This window comes from Equus quagga, chromosome 12, assembly GCF_021613505.1.
Source record: "Equus quagga isolate Etosha38 chromosome 12, UCLA_HA_Equagga_1.0, whole genome shotgun sequence".
Taxonomy (NCBI): Eukaryota; Metazoa; Chordata; class Mammalia; order Perissodactyla; family Equidae; genus Equus; species Equus quagga.
Window position 1 is genome coordinate 90,737,600 of NC_060278.1, and position 21,106 is coordinate 90,758,705.

General features: G+C 39.1%; 1 protein-coding gene and 1 non-coding gene across 5 annotated transcripts in view; one reads left to right on the forward strand and one right to left on the reverse strand.

Moving 5' to 3' along the window:
* Window positions 1-21,106, forward strand: part of RALGAPB (Ral GTPase activating protein non-catalytic subunit beta) — a 90,542-nt gene that overhangs the window by 53,410 nt on the left and 16,026 nt on the right. For all 4 annotated transcript variants that reach the window (XM_046677970.1, XM_046677971.1, XM_046677972.1 and 1 more), the window contains 6 exons: window positions 834-985; window positions 6,399-6,586; window positions 9,163-9,269; window positions 10,888-11,040; window positions 13,256-13,465; window positions 18,579-18,737. In XM_046677970.1, coding sequence (XP_046533926.1) covers window positions 834-985; window positions 6,399-6,586; window positions 9,163-9,269; window positions 10,888-11,040; window positions 13,256-13,465; window positions 18,579-18,737 — 969 coding nt within the window. The remainder of the gene's footprint in view (window positions 1-833; window positions 986-6,398; window positions 6,587-9,162; window positions 9,270-10,887; window positions 11,041-13,255; window positions 13,466-18,578; window positions 18,738-21,106) is intronic.
* On the reverse strand, window positions 19,837-19,940 carry LOC124249233 (small nucleolar RNA U13). The gene has a single exon (XR_006891304.1). It is a non-coding gene; the product is annotated as a small nucleolar RNA U13 (small nucleolar RNA).

Consider the following 21,106-nt stretch of genomic DNA (forward strand, 5'->3'; position numbering starts at 1 on the left):
AGAAATTTCATATCACACACATTTCTCCATCTTCATGTAGACACAGATACCTAGGCTGCTTTCCCTGGCATTGTTCCATGTAATACCTTTCTTATGGGGAGGCAGGCAGTTATAAAGAATTCACAGTGTAAATAAAAGACAAGATATCAGTGAGGAATTTAAAACTATGGACCAAGAACATTTTAGTGGATACCAGGGGAAAGGTGGGGTGGGGGGTGGGCACAAAGGGTGAAGTGGTGCACCTACAACATGACTGACAAACATTAATGTACAATTGAAATTTCACAAGATTGTAACCTATCAATAACTCAATAAAAAAAATAATTAAAAAAAAAAAGACAAGATATCAGGCTCATTAGATATTTGTAGAGAGCTTTATAGTTTTAAAAATAATACTGTCAATTAAGTCTTAGTCATTTTCATTATGGCTTCTAAAGTTATGGTACCAGAAATTGCTTAAAAATGTCAATAACTGATGAACTTCCCTTTGGATAATCTAATATGTTTTAAACCATCCAGGTTTAAGTGAATTTCTGTTACATCTCTTTCTCTTGGGCTTTCATGATTTACAGTACATGGTAATTTTAAAGAATTGTGACTGATAAAATTGAATTGAATTTATCATTATTATCTAACTCTCTGAACACTAGTTTTAAAGAGAAATTAGGGGAGGCAAAGTTTATAATATTATTATGAAATTAACATATACCTGTTAAAGAAGATGAGAAACTAGAGCCCCATCACCAAAACAGAACCATTATTAGCATTTTGGTGTATATTCTTCTCCTCTTCTAAGTGTATTACAAAAACTGATCTGCCTTTCCTGCTTCTAGGACTGTCTTAAGGAAGTACTGGAGATTGTGGAACTGGGTATTTCAGGAAGTAAGTCCAAGAACAGTGAGCAAGAGGTCAAGTACAAAGGAGATAAGGAGCCAAACCCTGCATCTATGAGGGTAAAGGATGCTGCCGAAGCCACCCTAACATGGTATGAAAGTGACTGCACAGGGATTGTGCCTAGGAATTAGATGGGCTACCTGTGATCCTTGTTGTTTCGTCTCATCCCCGATTGTTAACATTAAGTGACACAACCCTTTGAGGATACTTTTTCTCCAGAAATAAAATGGAAAAGAAAATGTCTTGTTTTTTGGACCAAAAGAAACCAGGAACTTGGGGCTGAGAGTTTGGTTCTTGTTTTTTCACGGTGGTTGATGTTAATTCAAGTCATCATATTAGAACTAGAACGGATCTTGGATAGACTTACTCCACCCTTTCACTTTGATGACTAAGTCCAGAGACGGGATCTGTCTGTAGTCACACTATCAGGTTTCCTGTGCTCTAGGTCAATGGTCTATATTCTTTGCTACGCTATTTTATATTACATGTTACAGGTTCATTCAGCCAAGATTTATGAAATCCTTCTTATACTGGAAATAGGATCATAAAGATAAATCAGATTCAATCACCACCCTCAAAGAACTTCTTATTCAATAGGGAAGATAAGATATGAACGCAAATAACTGTGATATTAGGTGGAAAAGACGTGCTCTAAGAGAAGAGATACAAATAAAATGCTGGAGAGTTGGAAGGAGGAAATGAATGCTTCCAGATAAGGGAAAATCAAAGTAAGATTCCTAGGGAAAATGACATTGGCCTTGCCTCTTAGAGGATAGGTAAAGTTTGAGCTGTTAGCCAGATTACTGAGTGGTTAAGGCAGCAAGAGAAGATTCCTGTTTCAAGCATTTTGTTAGCGAAGGGACGGAGACGGGTTGATACCTTGAAAAAGTACCCAAGAGAGCTGAGAGAGTTTGTGAGAAGAGTAGAAGGAGTGAAGGAAGGCAGTTTAGGCACATTTATGGACTGAAAGGAAGAGGTAAATGGAGAAGATTAGGTAGAATCAATACAGATGGAAAGATGGGGCTTATGAAGGGATAAATGTGATGAAAACCTGGAAAAACATAAAAGCAGGAAGAAATGTCAGGTCTTTCTGGGTTGGCTCATCTTGGTCTTTTTAAGTAAAGTAGCAGGCAAGATTGCTTGAAGATTTGCGTGTAAATCAGCCCTTACCAAGATGCCAGAATCTTTTGTGAGTTCAGTGGTCTGTTGATAACTTAGGGTGTGCACCATAAAGTTGGATTTATTTCTGTTCCTCATGGGCTTAAGGTCATCCAGTCAAATTTTAGAAGCATACTTGCTTTAGTTTAGTCCTGCTCACTATGCTAATGCGGGGTTTTGGTGACTTTGTGGAGGTTTGGCTAATAGCTAAAAAGTAAGGAAAAATGTGAATGAGTACTAGAAATAATAAAAGTTCAGAGAGAAGACCATGTGTGGGCAGGAGTAGACTCAAAAGAATTATAAAAGAACTAAGACTTGATGTGTACTTTGAAGATTAAGAAGGATATGGAGAGAAAGGGGCAGGACATTTCTTACTAGGAAGTCTGCATTATACAGAAATAAGTTGGCTTCATCCTACCCTGGATGGGATATTCTTATCGGAGTATAATTGGCAGTGAGGATTGGATATGTACTCAGAATGAGTAGAGAGCCCTGGGATGCTTACCCCAAACCTAGCCAGTAGTTACCTAGATGGCTCATCTGTCTCGTCCCTGCTGGTAAATCCACAAAGGGTATCTCCAGTTTACCGTCTTGAACAGTGCCCTGTGAAGAGTACTGTTATCATGAAACATGTCCAAAACCAAATTTCTTTGTTCCCTCACAATTAGAGCTTTGTGTCAGTATCACTGCTGTTTTCCAGTTATACAAACATAGAACTTTGGTTTTTTTTTTTAATTTATTTCTGCTTTATCTGTCATTCCCTACATGAAGCCAGTGACTGAGACCAGTGGACTTGACTTTTGAAAGTATTTCCTCCAACCCCTCTCACCTCAGATAGTATCTTACTCCAGACCCTTGTCACTTCTTTCCTGATTTCCCTGTTTTCAGTTTCTTAGCTTTCTGGTTGTTCATCTTGCGTTCTATTGCTCAACTCGTTATCCGTAGGCACTATTTTAATTCCACTGCTTGAGTTGAATTGAAAACTGAATAGATCTCTGTTTCCTGCCATGTTGTGTGAACTTCTTTGTCTTGTTTTCAAGGCCCTCCTTATTCTGTCCCCACTCGAACTGTCTCATCTTTCCCAGCACATCCCTTCTGCCATAGTCAGGCCTGGCAGGCCACTTGTGGTTGTGAACTGGGCGTGCTCATACCTGTCTATGTACCTCCCCTGGGTTTCAGGACTTCCCTCTTCCCCCTCAGCCACATCCTCCACTGTTCAGTGTATATATCAAATCTAGCTACCTCTGTGGGACCTTCTTTGGTTATTCTGCTTCTGAATGATGACTCTTTTCTGCACCTCTATGCTCGTTCAGTCTGACCCTACCGCAGAGCATGGCATTCTATACTGTCATGATCATACCTGATTATATTCGGTATGTGCTAGTGTTGTCCCCTCAACCTGGAGAGAGGCATGTTTCCCTCTTCACACCCCAAACAGTGCTGAGCGTACAGTAGACAATTATGGAGTGCAGATTGGCTGGTTGGGTTTTTTCCCTTTTTATATATATATATATATATATATATATATATATATCTAACTATAAATATATTTATAAAAGTAAATATATCTAAAAATATATATATAAATATAAGTTCAGAATTAGAATGTTGGGGAGTCATTTCGGCAGCCCTTCTGCTTAAGTTGCCTTTAAGACATGTTTACCAAGTTGTTTACTCTCTAATTTTGGGATACTCTAACCCCCAAGGTTGCCCATTTCATTTTAATTGTTAAAAACTTGATGTTTACATTGAGCTAAAATCTGTCCCACTTTAACTTTTACCTGTTGGTCCTGATTCAAACTTTTGGTAGTGAAATCCAAGCAGTAGCAATGTCTAAAGACAATGCTCATGTTCTCTCTGAGTCATTTCTGCCAGTACCTTCAGCTGTTTTTCATATGACAGGATTCAAGTACCTTTATCATCCTGGTCATTCTCCTCCCAATGGGCATAGGTTTGACTATGTACCTCTTAAAGGTCATTTACTGAGTATAATATGCTAGTAGATGGGGTCCGGTGACCTTTAAACTCTAGAATATTGCATTTTCATTAAAATGTATTGGAGACTGCATTGGGTTTTTGAGAACCTGTGATTTGCGTTAAGTCAACTAAAATCTTTTGAGTCTTCTTTCACACATTTACCTTCCGTCTGTCTTTCTCATCCTTACTTATTTGTTTGGGAGTATTTGGATATAATTTACAGAACTTTACATTTAAATCTGGAATCTCTTTATGTAAGATTTACCTCATTATTTTTAGTCTTTTAAGATTTTTTAGAATCCCAACTCTTACTCTGATAGATTAACTCTGTAGCTCAACTTTTGGTCAACTGAAGATTTAATGAACCTGTCCTGTGTGTCCTAATCAAAGATACTGATAAAAATATTGAATAGAGGGGTGGGCCCAGTGGCATAGTGGTTAAGTTCGTGCCCTCCGCTTTAGCAGCCTGGGGTTCGTGGGTTTGGATCCTAGGTGCACGCTGCTCATCAAGCCATGCTGTGGCGGCATCCCACATACAAAATAGAGGAAGACTGATGACACAGATGTTAGCTCAGGGCCAATCTTCCTCACCAAAATATATATATATATATTGAACAGAGGTAGACTCCCTTCAGGTTCACAGTGAATTTTAAATCTTGTCTACAAGTTTATAATGGGTACACTGTCACATACTTGCGTGTGTTGATTTCAGAACTATTTCTCTGCCTTTCCAGTGTAGTCACTATCAAGAAGAGAAAATGTGGTTAGGCTGCTGTGATTTGATCATAGTGACCTATTCCCTTGCTAGCAACCTATTTGGTAATGTCTTAGAATCTTGCATGGAACACAACATGCTCACGTGGTCTATATGCTTTGGGGCATTCATCTCTGTCCCATTTTAGAAAACCAAAGCCACGTTTTCCCATTGCTGGTCTCCTGGTATTTTGCCTATTTTCCACAAATCCTTAGGCCTGAGCTAATCATCAGATTCTCCTGGTCCGTGAAATTCTTAGATAATCCTCCTCCTAGGAGGCGACAGAATGGAAGGAAAATATCTGTTGAGCGTTGTTGCTGTCCATTATCAGAGATGTTTGGGTTCAAGCATTAGAATGAAAGAGAAAGAGGCCACTGAAGCTCAGGATTGAGATCATCAAAGTGGTGTTGGGAATATTAGTTTTCCAAATGAGTTGCATATGAAGGGTCAGGTGATATTAGAACCACAAGATAAAATCTTTATGTTTTCATTACTAGATAATTCTCTCTGTGCTTTAGTTTCTTCATTGTAAAATGGGAATAATAATGGCACTTGGGTTGTTATGATAGGGTTGTTATAATAACTAAATAAAATAGTGTGTGAAAAGTGCTTAGATCAGTGCCTGGGACATGGTAAGTGCTGTATATGTTATTATTCAGTGAATGTGTGGAAATATCTATGGATATAAACATTTCTGAATGTTAAGTCTTGATCAGTTGAATTCCTGTTTACAAAGCATTTTTTTGCCTGTATATTCTCATTTAATAATTACTACATTTCTGTGAGATGTAACTATTACTGCATCAAGTTCCTTATCTGTAAAATGAGGCTGTCCACTCATGGCCACACAGTGAGAAGGCAGGAGGCCCTGGTTTCCAGTCTCTAAATGATCACTTATCTCTTCTGAGCCTGAGTTTCCTCATCTGAAAAATTGAAGGGGTTTGGCTGATCTTTGGGTCCTTTTCTAGGTCTAGAATGCTTTGGCTAGCATACTTCTGAAACCTGAAGCACACAAAAGTTTTAAATATATCCTTAGCAGCTTCATGATTTGAAAGTGTGGTTAGTCAGGTTCCCTGGGTAGTAGACTCTGAGAGAGAGATTTGCTTGCAAGGAGTTTATTGGAAAGTGCTCTCGGGATCAGTCCCTATGGGGGAAATGAAGGATGTGGGATTGAGCAGAGGGAAGAACTAAACTGTGATGCAGTTGCAACCAAGAGCTATGGAGCTGGGTTGACCCTTCAGAGTTCTCTCAAGTTGGGGCAAGGGGGCTGGGACTTAATACCCCTGCATCAACAATTCACTGGATGCTGGCTCTCTCAGGGGAAAGCTGTGATCTTGGCTGAGGTGGTTCTTGTGACCGAGGGCAAGTCCTGGAGATGGACTCAGCTGAAAGCTGGGACCGCCATCTGTTTGCATCTAGGGGAATGAATCAGTCTTGGAAGGGCAAATCTGGATAGCTCACCACAGCATCTACTACAGGGAGTAAATCTGACCTGCGAAGTAGAAGTGTGGCTGTGGTCAATTAAAATTCAAAATAGCAGAAAGACACATTGATGCATGAGGTAAACTTAAGATTTCCTTTGGGCATTAACTGTTATCTTTTCCATTCTCCATAGTATAATGCAGTTGCTTGGCGCGTTTCCTTCTCCCAGTGGTCCTGCCTCTCCTTGTAGTCTGGTGAATGAGACCACTTTGATTAAATACTCCAGGCTGCCAACCATAAACAAGCATAGTTTCCGGTACTTTGTCCTGGATAACAGTGTCATCCTGGCAATGCTGGAGCAACCTCTTGGAAATGAACAGAGTAAGTTTCAGCACTTTGGGCCTTCTCCTCTTCTAAATCACATGTTCATCGGTTCCAGCAAGCTGTTCCCAAGATCAGGGAAGGAAAGACTGCAAGTTCTAAGTAATTTTGCATTTGTCAAAAAGACTTCTAGCTGTGGGATAATAGCGACTAAAAAATAGAGGGTCAGAAAATGGAATATACATATTAAATAGACTGTTTTAGAGGCTCTTTATGTGTGTCTGAAATATTGGAGAAGAACTCTAGTTTTATAAGAAGTTTATTTTAGTGGGATATTTTCTGTGGTTTACTGGGTATAAAAATTATTGTCACTCTTCCTTCCCTCTTGAACTTCAGATCTTGCCCCTCACCCCCTGTTGTTCTCTTTCAGTTATTGGTGCCACCCAAACAGGTTGGAAATTTGAGGAGTCATATTTGCCTGCTCCCCTCTGTTTTCTCCCTTAAGTAATTGGTTTCCAAGTTTCCGTCTTCCTGGTGACTACTATATCTTTCCTTTCCTCTGTATCCCTTCCTGTACATCCAAATGCAAGGCCTTGTTATTTCTTCTTCTTTTTTTTTTTTGAGGAAGATTAGCCCTGAGCTAACTGCCGCCAATCCTCCTTTTGCTGAGGAAGACTGGCCCTGAGCTAACATCCGTGCCCATTTCCTCTACTTCATATGTGGGACACCTACCACAGCATGGCTTGATAAGCGGTCCATATGTCCGCACCTAGGATTTGAACTGGCGAACCCTAGGTCACCAAAGCGGAGCATGCGAACTTAACCGCTATGCCACCAGGCCAGCCCCAGGACCTTATTATTTCTCACCTAGGTTATTGCAGTTGCTTCCTACATAATCTGATCCCCTCTCCCCGCACCTTCCAGTTCCAAAATTTGTTTACCCTTACCTCCATCCTACTTGCTGCCACTATAGTATTCATCTTCAGATACAGATCTGATCATGCCAGTGCCCTCCTGAAAACCCTTCAGTGATTTTCCATTGACACAATGTGTACCATTTTCCTCCTCTCCTTTCCCCCAGTTATAGACCATCTCAAGGCATGTGATTACCACTGTAACCCAGACTACTCACAGTACACTTTTTCCTGATGGTGATTGGAATCAGCCAGTTTGTAAAGGAAGCATGTTCTTAGAGAGATCCTTACTGCTGGGAAGGTGAAGGAAGGTGAAGATTACAGAATCTGTGGGAGGACATAAAGGGACCTTAGGGAACCACCTAGTATACAATTCCCTCATTTACAGGTGAAGAAACTGAGGCTCAGAGAAGGTATGTGACTTGTCCAGAGTCACTTGAGAAGTATACAGTGTGAAGGGACTAGAATCCAAATTTTCTGTTATCTTTGCAGCACAGTGATAGGATTTTCCTCATTATTTAAAGACTTGCCTTCTTACCTTTGCAAAGGTGAACAGGGTATTAGAGTCCCATGCAAATTATTTTGAGCATATATGAGTAGGGTCTTCTAAATTCACAGAAGGAAAGTGAGACATTTCCTCGTAGTTCAGGGATGAATGAATACCATCACGGGTTTCCATTATGTTTTGGTAAAATACAATGACTTTACTATGAAATAGATGGGGCCTTTTATTATTGCCCAACTCCAACGTGGTGGTCCCGTCTTTCCTGCAGGCACCTCTTCCTCCTCTACCCCAGACGTAGGGCTTGCTTGACTTTCTTTCCTGGCTTGTACCTATTATTCATGATTCTTCTGGCCTCCTACTCCCAAGCCACCTGCTAAGGAGTCTGTAAAATTCCAGTATCCCCTCCGGGTTTCCCGGGGTAAGTGTTAACCCTTTTCCAGATTTTTAGGACTCCCCTACTCTCATTCCAAGTAATTTTATTGCATTGGAAGTCTACCAAAAAGATAAACAATTGGAATTTGTGGATTCACAAGGACATTTTAATAGTTCATTGTATGGCTAATAACAGAGGAAGTGAGGGAGAGACATTTGAGCAAGTTCAACTCCCACACCAGAGACGAAAGGGAATAAGAAGGATCTGGGTCACTCGGGAAGTACATCCTGAGTTCTTTACTCCCTTCTTCCTGCCCCTGAACTTCTGCTGGGATGGAACAGTGCCATCCTGTGGTGGACAGCAGGTACAGAAAGGCATGGGTGAATGTAACATTAGCCCTGCCAGCACCCAGGCTGTCTTCCTGTGCTTAGGTCGTTTCCAACAGTATTTGCCAGGACAGTGTTTCCCAAAAATGTTTATGTGTACCACTGGAGGTCTGTGAGATGATGTTAGCCAATATGTTAGTGAACATTATGTGCTTTTAAACATGTGTTTAAAAAATAGATAATTAGCACACCAAAGTTCATGGTTGCTCATTTAAAGTAGAGATATACAATTTCCTTTTAAAATAAATTTGTTTCAAAAAAAAGCAAAGAAAGTGGTTGATAGAAAGTAAGATAATAGTTCTTATTGTACATGGGTATGGCAGAAACCACAGAGGTGGTACACAAAGGATGACACTGTGCTAGGGCTTTGATTATTAGAGGCTCTCCAGTTGACAATAGGTGTATTTTGAGCGGTGGTTGTCTGAAATAAAAACTTTTACACCAACATTTTATTCTAGATGATTTTTTCCCCTCTGTCACTGTGCTGGTCCGGGGAATGTCTGGAAGACTTGCTTGGGCACAACAACTTTGCCTTTTACCCAGAGGAGCAAAAGCAAATCAGAAGGTATCCATCAGAAGCTACAGAGAAGTGACTGGGAGTGAATGTGATTGTGTGTGCATGTGTGTGTTATGATTTAAAAGTTAAATAACATTCCAACAAAAATCACAGATAAAATAAATATTTTTGGTCCTAGCCAGATTCTCAGTCACTGGGTTCACATCAGTATTATCTTAGAAGCTTAGAATTTCAGATCCACTGAATTACTCTTTAAAGACATGTTCAAGGCAGGTGTATTTTCAAAGAGCTTCCTAGGTAATTCTGACATCCACTTATGATTGAGAACTACTGTTCTGAACAGTGGGCCCAATTTTTTTCATGCAATGTTAAATATAATAAAACTCAGGTACATGCCATATGTGAAAAAAAACTTGGCTGGACCTTTGATGACTCTGGCAATAGGACTTAGTTTCAAATTGTTTCATATGATTTATTCTTGTATAATTGGTAATAGTCTCTGTAATTTTTTTAATGTGCTGTATAATTTAATAAAATCTTCTTTTGTTTTGGCATAGTTTATTTACTTTATAACATTTGTAATTATGTGAATAAAATTTCCTCATGGGAGAAAGTGGGAAAATTCAAATAATGAAGAAATTTTAAATCACCTGTTTTCTCAATCTCCAAAAGTAGATCGCACTGTTAATATTTTAGTGGATTTCTTTCCAGTCTTTCCTTTCTATACACAATAACACTTAAATAGAATTTGAGTCATATTTGTATACTGCTGTTTTCACTTATCACATAGTAAGCTTTTACTTACGTTACTAAAAATCTTTAAAACGTGCCAATAAAATTTTACCAGCATTTAAGAGACACCTGCAAAATTGGAGCGTGTGTCTAAAATCACTTAAAATCCTAGATGTCTCTGTTAGATGAGATATGTTTATTACGCTATGAGGAGCACACTTCTATTTTCTCTTGGTGGCATCATGCACATCATATTCTGTCAGCAGCACTGTAAGCCACTAAGTTAGCATCAAAGACTGAGGAGGAAGGAGATCAGGAAAGGAACTAGAACTTGGTGGTGGTTTAATATGTTTCATATGTATTTTATTTAATCCTTACAACAATCTTGTGTTGGGTTTTTTTCCATTTTTCACATGTGAAAACGGAGGACACACAACTAATATATATTAGAGCAGGGATTTGGAGCCATGAAGACTTAGATTCTGTGCCCATATTCTTTCAATTAAGCCAGCTACGGTTCTAATTAAACTCACTGTCTAGAGATGCCCAGTGTGCCTAAACTTGTGCTTCATTATATGGAATGATTTGAGAGCACTTGGGAAAGAAGGGAGTTTGAGGCTTAAGCTCTGAAATGCCTTATCTGTTGGCTTCCCATTAATATGGAAGATTCAGGCCTGGAGTACTGGGATTCACAACCCCATTTATCAGTCACAAAATCTAGAATAAGTTTTCTGGAAAAGAACATTTTTCTAAAAATAAAATAGAATACACTAGACTGTTTACCTTTACTGTTAGCAGTAGTATCTGCAGATTCTTACTGAGTTTCTGTGTTATGTAATCCTGGGGAAACACAGGCATCTAAGAGACCAGGGAAATACGTGGTTGTTATAGATGACACTAGGAGTAATAAATATAATGTTGTTTGTTTTAACAGCTTTTTGTGCCTGAACCTCGTCCAGTTCCTAAAAATGATGTTGGATTTAAATATACTGTGAAACATCGACCATTTCCAGAAGAAGTAGATAAGATTCCTTTTGTGAAAGCAGATCTAAGCATTCCAGATTTGCATGAAATCGTCACTGAGGAAGTAAGAAAAATTATTGTTAGCTCTTGTTAAGGGAATGACTAAAAACATTCTTAAACAACTTCCATGGGCAAGACACTGCCTTTCTTTTAGTGTTATTAGAAGCGATTCATAAGATGACCTGGATCTCTGTTATCTGAGAGGTTACCACGTAGTAAGGCAAGTATAGATTGTGGCTGATTGAAAGTAATTACGTGTCTCTTAGAGAGAGGTGTCGCTGAGCTGTCTCGGCTGGTCTATGGTAATCTCAGTAGTGTGGTGAGATGATCACATGCTAGTGGAGGATATTTGGAAAAGGGAGACCAATTCAGAGACTGTTAGGACAGTCCAGGCAAGGGAAAGGAAGGACTACCTCATTGATAGTGGAAGTTTAAATATATGGAATGTATTGTAGACGTAGACCCAGGTAGTCTCGAATTGCTGAGGGAAGGAAAAGAGCCAGAGAACTTTAGATTTTGAGTTTGAGTGAGAAGGAAGATAGCGGTGCCATTTACGGAAGTATGAACGTTATGAAGAGGACAGGTTTGGAAAGACAGGAAAAATTTATTTGGCTTTAGATTAATTTAGATAATTGGATGAAGTCACTGGTATCTTAGGTCATGAGAGAAGAATTTTAAGAGATGGGGGACAGAGGTCTGTCAGGGCCTGAGAGAGCAGAAGGGCAAGAGTAGAAGCCGCCTGCACTATTAAGTGCTAGTGAGATCAGGGAGAAGGGGCGCTAAGAGGAGGGGGCATGAAATTGTAGGTGACCTTTGATAGCAGGTTCCAGAGTGTTAAAGTGAGGGGCAGAATATAAGGGGCTGGGTAGTGAATGGTTAGTGAGAGGCAGTGAATCTAAACTACACTGTTAGCAGTAAAGGGAAGGGTACAGAGTGGATAATAGTGTGAGGAAATGACCTCACTGAGAAAAGCAAGACTAGTTTTTTCTTTTCTTTTTTTTTTAATTCAAGGATGGGAAGAGTATGAACATGCTTAGAGGTTGAAAGGAAGGAACCAGTGGAGAGTGGTCTGTATCTGCTAACACTGTAAGATGGACTGGGGGAAATGATAAGTAATAGAGTAAGGCCTTGGAGGCACTAGGGTCAAGAGTCTGTGTGATTGTGTCTAGAAAAGGGATACTTCTGGTAAGACAGGAGAGGAGAGCGTAGGTGAAGATTCAGAGACATTTAAAGGTAGAAAGGAGGGAAATTGAAGGAGCTTATGTAAACTTTAATCTTAGTTCTTAGCAGTGAACAAAGCGTTGAATCAAAAATGGGTCTTAAAATTGCCAGGCAGCTCACCTGAGGTTAAGTAACATTATTTGTAGTGAAGTTACTTAACTTACTCTGCTGACTTTCTTCAAAAGTCCTTGGGATCTGGAGGCATATGTAAAAAATTTGAATGGAATGGAGGTTGACAGAGGTGAGAATACAGAAGAATAAGGAAAGACAGGCATTTATATGCTTAGGAGAAGGTATTAAGGTGTTAGATTTGGGGGTCTAGGCTTGGTTGGGAAGTAGATGAAGCCAGAAGGAAGCTAATGGCCTGGGAAAATACAGGGAGGAATTGAATGCCTCACACTGAAGAGACAGCACTGCTCGGGGAGTGAAGCCATGGGAGAGCTGCAGGAAGGGGGTTTGTGATTAGAGAAGGGAATTTCAGAATTGTAGCTCTTGAAAGTACAGCGCATCTGAGGTACAAAATGTGCTCATGGATGGCCAAAGTTGTGAAAGTTGAGGAAGTTGTAGAAATAGAGGCCAGGCTGTTAGAAGGATCATTGCTCACCAAAGAGGATGAAGTTTTAACTAGGATTGATCGGAAGGGAAGTGTGGAGGGGTCAGCGGGAGTTCCTGAGAATGTAGTGGAGTAATCCGTATGGACCAAAACATGAGGGGGGTCACTGCAGGATGAAGGTAGACACTGATCTGGAAGGGCGCGTGAGAGCAACAACTCTTCCATTTTTCTTGCCTGCTAGAAAGGAAGCAGATACAGGATGGTTTCATTTATAGCAAGGAGATGAAGGAGTGATTGTTGAGGCTATACGGGAACTTTTTTGGTGTTTGTTTTAATGTTGAAACATGTTTGCTTGGTTGCATACTCTGTATTGAATTGAAACTCGATCACTGAAAATTATCTTCATTTACTTTGTTGCATGTAGCTTTATTTTCATTTTAAAATAAGATTAATCCTATTACTTTTATAATAATTCACCAAAAATGAAATATTTGGTTTATTTCAGTTGGAAGAGAGACATGAAAAATTAAGGAATGGCATGGCCCAGCAGATTGCTTATGAAATACACCTCGAACAACAAAGTGAAGAAGCATTGCAGAAGAGAAGTTTTCCTGATCCGATTACGGATTGTAAGCCCCCACCTCCAGCCCAGGAATTCCAAACAGCACGCCTTTTCCTTTCACACTTTGGGTTTTTGTCCTTAGAAGCATTGAAGGTAACTTTCTTAAACTTTTATGAGAATATATATTCATAAATTAACATTCAGCTGATGATAGCTAAAACATTTTTATGAGGCTAGAGGTAATTAAGAAAGAAAAACCTGATTAAATCTTAAGCTCTGCATGCAAGTAAATGAGATTCTGTGGTGCTGCAGGTTACTATACGAGTCCTTGACAGTCGGTCCTGTGAATGCTTTCAGAGTTCTTTCTGGGGAGACTGCTTTGATAATACCTCCAGCTCTGAATTTTCTTGGGTAATGTAGGACCCTGTTAGATATATAAGTGAAATCTACAGATAATTAGAAAAGGAATGTTAAAATCTTCCCCTAGTAAAATCTGTTACTAAAAGTATGGGCTACAGTTGGCTCTGCTCTTTCATGCCACTTTTAAAAAGGAGGAAGTATTTGTGAACCAGGCATTTCTTTTTTTTTTTGAGGAAGATTAGCCTAGAGCTAACTACTGCCAGTCCTCCTCTTTTTGCTGAGGAAGACTGGCCCTGAGCTCACATCCGTGCCCATCTTCCTCTACTTTATGTGTGGGACGCCTGCCACAACATGGCATGCCAAGCGGTGCCATGTCCGCTACCTGGGATCCGAACCGGTGAACCCCGGGCCGCTGAAGCAGAACGTGTGCACTTAACTGCTGCGCCACCAGCCCGGCCCCCTAGGCGCTTCTGAAGTTGTACAGTTTCCAAGATGAGACCAGACTATCTAGGTTTGTGTCCGGGCATCACTACTTACCAGCTAGATGATTTTGGCCAAGTTGCCCTACTTTTCTGAGTTTTAGTTCCTCATCTATAAAAAAAATGGGGATTATAAAGGTATCCATCTCATTGTGGTTGTGTAAGGTGCTTCGTGTAGTACTTAACACAAAGTAAGCCAGCTTGTAAGGTGAATATTGCCATTATTCCTAATTCCATTATCCTTAAAACAATTTTACAAGGAAAGTGGTGCTATCCCTATTTTACAGATGTGGAGACAGAGGCTCAAAAATGTGAAATAGCTTGCCTGTGGTGGATTTGGGGTTTGTACTAAGGCCTCTCTCTTTTTTTTCCCTCAGATTTTTTTTTATTGAGGTTGTGATAGTTTACAACCTTGTGAAATTTCAGTTGTACATTATTATTTGTCATTCATATTATAGGTGCACTACTTCATCCTTCGTGCCCACCCCCCAGCTCCCTTTCCCCTGGTAACCACTAATCTGTTCTATTTGTCCATGTATTTGCTTATCTTCCACATATGAGTGGAGTCATATAGAGTTTGTCTTTCTCTATCTGGCTTATTTCACTTAACATAATACCCTTGAGGTCCATCCATGTTGTTGTGAATGGGACGATTTTATCCTTTTTTATGTCTGAGGAGTATTCCATTGTGTATATATCCCGTATCTTCTTTATCCAATCATCACTTGATGGGCACTTAGGTTGCTTCCACATCTTGGCTATTGTGGATAATGCTGTGATGAACATAGAGATGCATAAATCTCTTTGAATTTCAAGTTCTTTGGATAGATACCCAGCAGTGGGATGGCTGGGTCATATGGTATTTCTATTTTTTAATTTTTTGAGAAATCTCCATACTGTTTTCCATAGTGGCTACACCAGTTTGCATTCCCACCAGCAGTGTATGAGGGTTCCCTTTTCTATACCACCTCTCCAACATTTGTTATTTTTTGTCTTGGTTATTTTAGTAGGGCCTCTTTCTTTTGGAAAGCACAACTGAGATTGCCAGGCAAGAAGTTGCTTATTGCACAGGTTGTCCTCTGCCCTTACTCCCTAGCATCTACTTGATCAAAGGTCGTTTAACTTTTTGGGAAAGCAGGGAACATGGCTGGCTGATTTTGGATTTCAGCATATAGATGGAAGATATTTTACGTTGTAGAAAAGTGAGTTGGTGATGGGGAGTATGAACATAAAAACTCTTTTAAAATGTAGAAGAAAAGAGGAGAGAGGAAAACAATGAGAAATACAGTGGCAAATATGGAAGACAAGGAACAAAGATACAACTTACAAATGATTAGTGATATTCCTAATGGAGAAATTTGAACAGAATAGAAGCAGTAGATAAAAATATACTGGAAGAAAATTATTACATCCCCTAAGCTGAAGGGAGACAAGAGCCCTAATAGCACTGTCTCTGAGACAGTAATTTTCCATTCATGTTATCTATGCTAGTTGAGAATTTTAAGTTTTCTAGAAAATAATTCTCATGCTTTTTTCTCATCTGTGTGAGAACATAAGAAAAAGTCAGAAAGTTACCTGGTTTATGAATCTTAGCACCTCATTCTAATAACTTAAACCTGACAGCACACATAAAAAAAAGCTATAAACCAATCTTATTTTTGATTTTATGTACAAAAATATTAAGGAGAATGCTAGTAAAACTCAATGCAGCAGCATGTTAAGCAAATTACCTTCCACAACCAAGTAAGATTTATCCTAGGAACTCAAGGCGAGTTAGCTATTGAGAAATATTAATAAAGCCATTAAGAAAGTAATTTGATCCTCTTAGCAGACCAATCAATAAAACAATATATCAGTGTTCAGTAGAACAATATTCATTCTGATTTAAAAAAAAAACAAAACAAGAAAACAAAAGCTTAACCAGGACCAGTAAAGTCGATCTCATTAAATGGCAGACCGTGAGAAACTAGAAGGACCCTCTGTTAAAATCAGCGGCAAAGGGTATCTACCTTAACCACTATTTAACAGTGAGAATTTTTAGTCAATGAAATTTTTCTTTACTTTAAAATAATTGTAGATTAACAGAAAGTTGCAAAAAAAAGAGAGAGAGGTTTCTCCCACTGGTAACATCTTACCATAACTATACTACAATGTCAAAACCAGGAAAATCAATGAAATATTAAAAGAAACTAAATAAGAGGTAAAAAACCATTGGAAAGAAGACAGTTCACAGGTAATGTGACTTCTAATTAGACAACCATAAGAGATTCAATAAAATGTTTGAAATAAATGAGAAAACTAAGATCACCACACAAAAAAGTACAGAAATTAAAGACTGCAGCTGTAATATCCAGTTAAAAATATGATTCAGGGACCAGCCCAGCCTGGTGGCTCAGCGGTTAAGTGCGCATGTTCTGATTCGGCAGCCCTGGGTTTGCTGGTTTGGATCCTGGGTGGCAGACGTGGCATCACTTGGCAAAAGCCATGCTGTGGTAGGTGTCCCAAGTATAAAGTAGAGGAAGATGGGCATGGATGTTAGCTCAGGGCCAGTCTTCCTCAGCACAAAGAGGAGGATTGGCAGTAGTTAGTTCAGGGCTAATCTTCCTCAAAAAAAAAAAAAAGAAGGGGACAAGCTGATGAAGCAGCATACTTAAAAAAGAAGAAGGGGCCGACCCCGTGGTGTAGTGGTTAAGTTTGTATGCTCCACTTTGGCAGCCTGGGGCTCGCAGGTTTGGATCTCAGGCGCAGACCTAACACTGCTTGTCAAGCCACGCTGTGGTGGCATCCCACATAAAATAGAGGAAGATTGGCACAGATGTTAGCCCAGTGACAATCTTAGATGGATTTTGACAAAAAGAGAAAGATTGGTAACAGATGTTAGCTCAGGGCCTTTCTCACAAAAAAGAAAAGAAAATTTGGAAGCTTTGCCTTACAAGGTCTGTTACAGCATGCTAAAGGTAGATCCACAATTCGTTATCCATGATTTCAAAATAAAAACTGAAAACCGGGAGTTTTTTTGTAGCAGATTCGTCGAGTGGCAAAATCTGACCAGAATTAACACTAGGCTCTTTGTAGTCTTTACTTATTTCACTTAGTGTGAATACTCTTCGGTTTCCCTTGCAGAAATGTTAGTGTCTTTGGTTGTAGGATGTTGCCCCAGCCCTTGCTAGGAATGTTATGTAACAGACTAGAAGACCAGGCTTACAATCCTTGCTAATGTAGAAAAGAGTAATCCTTGCCATCTCTGGTGGGTGCGTTCCTGAAAAATACCATGGATGGCAAAATCTTGTTGGGCAAGATCAGATCTCAAAGAAGATAAGGGATTAGGGGAAAACAAAACAAAAAAATGCATTTTAAAAAATTAATAGCCGTCGTTTTTTAAAGCAGTTTTAGGTTTGCAGAACAATTGAGCAGAAAGGACAGAGAGCTCCCATATACCCTCTCCCCCTCCCCACCCCACTCCCCAGTTTCCCCTATTATTAACATCTTGCATTAGTGTGGTACATTTGTTAAAATTGATGAACCAGTATCCATGCATTGTTAATTGAAGTCCATAGTTTACGTTAGAGTTTACTCTGTCTTGTACAGTTCTGTGGGTGTTGACAAATGTATGATAACATGTGTCCACCATTACAGTATTGTACAGAATTAGTTTCACTGCTGCTGTACTCTGCCCATGCACCCCTCCTTCTCTGCCTCCCCCAACCACTGGCAACCACTGACCTTTTTACTGGCTCCACAGTTTTGCCTTTTTCAGAATGTTTTATAGTTAGAATCATACATAGCCTTTTCAGATTGGCTTCTTTCACTTAGCAGTATGCAGTTAAGGTTCCTCTGTGTGTTTTTGTGACTTGATAGCTCATTTCTTTTTATTGCTAAATAATATTCCATTGTATGGATGTATTAGTTTATTTATCCATTCATTTAGAGAAAGACATCTTGATTGCTTCCAAGTTTTGGCAATTATAAATAAAGTTGCTATAAACATTTATGTGCAGGTTTTTGTTAGACATAAGTTTTTAATTCATTTGGCTAAACACCAAGGTGTGTGATGACTAGTTTGTATGGTAAGACTATGTTTAGCTTTGCAAGAAACAGCCAAACTATCTTACAAAGTGGCTTACCATTTTGCATTCCAACCAGTAATGAATGAGAAAAAAATGCATTAAAAAAATTGCTAGAAGGTATGATGTAGAGAAAATAGGATCCGAAATTATATGAATAATACTCAGTTGTCTTTAACAAAAAAAGACAAAAGAACTTGAAGGAAGTACACAAGAATATTAAATAGTTTCTTTAGGCTTATGGTTGTACTTATTCCTGCCACTTTATAATTTTTTTACCTATTAAACTGTGAGCAAGTCATGCTTTTATAATTAGAATAGTGAAAAGAGATGATAATTCTTTCTTTCTTTCTGTGGTGGTAGGAACCTGCAAATAGTCGTCTACCTCCTCACCTTATTGCACTTGACTCTACAATACCTGGATTTTTTGATGACATTGGATATCTGGACCTCTTGCCATGTCGTCCCTTTGACACAGTTTTTGTTTTCTATATGAAACCGGGTCAGAAAACAAACCAGGAGGTAAGATTTCCAGATTGAGGGGATAATTTTTTATGCAATAAATACGAAAAATTGTACATGGCTTGTGCTTATCCATAGTAGGAGATGAGTTGTACTTGATGCTTAAAGACTTGTGAACAAGTTCTGAAACTGAGTTAATGAAAACTATGATGCCAAGAGTCCTGAGTGTTTTGACTCTCCATGAATGTGATTTAGAGAAGAGCTATAGCATGTCTTTTTTCCCCTTAAGGAATTCAGATTATAAGAGAAAAGAAGTGAAAATACAGAAGGTTAACCACAAGAAGGTAAAGCTAGGCCTGATTGCTTAGAAAGAGTAAAACAACAGCAACAAATATTTACCGAACATCTTCCCTGTGGCTCAGTGTGCCAGGATATGGAGGGGAATAACAGTCGTCTTGTCAGAAGCTCCCCTTTGAGCTAATTTCATGGACAAATAATCTCAGTTGAGGCATGCATAGTGTGCAGTGGGGGAAAATAACACCTGAAATTAAGTAAAAGATAAAAACAGAAGACTAAGTAAAACACAGCTGGATGTGTTTCATAAAGAGACTAGGAGAGGAATGAAGAAAAATACAGGATGGGTGAGAATGGGAAGTTGAGAGCAAAAGGCAAGGGATTTGAAGTGTGTGTTGGAAATCGATAGTTGAAACATGGAGTGGGGCAGGTAGTTACCAACTGTCACTAGGAAAGGGCCAAAGGAAGATCTGTAAAGTACAGTGTTCAGATGCATAGGGCACTGTGACTATATGATCTTGGAATTTTACTGTAATCATTGTAAGACCATTAGGTAATCAAATTGAGCAGAGCTTAAGAAATTTCCAGAGTCACAAAATGTTTGTTTATAGTGCTGTTTCCAGTTATTGGTGAGCTGCTAGAAAAGGAGATTGATTTATAAGAAAGTTCTTCTCATTTCATGTTATTGAATCAATAAATATTTAGTTAAGTGTGTGCTATCAGTTAGGTGCCAGGATTATAGTGGTGAACTAGATCTTAGATTCATTTCTAGCTGCCAGCCGGTGGCTTGCAAGTTGATTTTGACTCACTTATTGCATCTTGACTAAATTTTCAGAAGTTTTTTATTTTTTATTTTATTTTTTTACGTCAGACGGGTAATGTGCTGACATTGTAACAAGGTTTGTGGGAGGCACATCTCACACAACAGCAAGAACACCCAATCATCACACTTAAGAACTACAAAAAGATCGATAAATTGTTTATTTAAAAGTTTTATTTCTGAATAAAAATTTTAATTTGAAGAAAACTGGAGCTGGCTGTCAAATCAGTTTCCTGGCACTTATAAGAATATGAAGGGATATGGGTGAACTAAACAGTACACTTCTAAAGACAAGAGAGAACGTGTTTAAGAGATGATAGCCTGGCAGTGATGCACAGTGGATTGAGAAGTAATAACTTAACACCCCATATTTTGACTTTATCAGGCCTCCGGATGGTCTTGATGTAGATTAGCCTTGCGTGAACCGTATCAGTGATCTGTGGACTGGCTGTATCACAGTCGTTTGGGGGAGCTTTTAAGAATAGTAATTCCAGGATCCTGCCTCTGCTGATTCTGATGTAGGAGGTCTGGAGTGGGCTAAGAGAATCTTACGTTTAAGAAATTCTTTAAGTGGTTTTGATACACTTCTCTCCCCCTTTCATTTTTAATTTGTACAGGATTTCTCGTTTTCCTTCCTTTAGCATAGAGTTTTCAACAGCAGCACTATCACTATTTGGGGACAGATAATTATTTTGGGAGCTGTCCTGTAAGTAAGACATTTAGTAGCATCTTTGGCTTCTCCTCACGAGATACCCAGTAGCACCCCACCAGTTGTGATAACAAAAATGTCTCCAGACATTGCCAGATGTCCCCTGGAGGGCAAAATCAGCTCCATTAGAACCACTGTTTTAGAAGAAGGGACTTTTCTTTCTGAGGCCAGTAAAAAGCCCAGGTGTTAAGTTTGGTACTTAGTGAAGAGGAGAGAACCTTCTAGTCACTTCATTTTTTCCTGGAATGACTACATTCTCTTCTTTGGACTAAGAGAAGGATGTTTTCATGCTCATTTATTAATTATACCTAATCTTTATTGAATTTTTAATAGATTTGTGCTTTTGATAACTTTTGTCAAGATTTGTAATTAAATAATCACATACCTATGTAATGTTTCTCACTAATCAGACAGTAAACTCTGAAGGTGGGGGCATAGGGTTTTTGTTTACTTTTTATAAACCTGTCTGGTTCAGTAATTGTTTGCTAGGGAGGGAGATAAGGGCTTTACTTGCATTGTCTTACTTAATCTTTACAACCATCATTATTATCCAGACTTTCTAGGTGAAGAAACTGAAACAGTGGGGTTAAGAAACTTGCCCAAGGC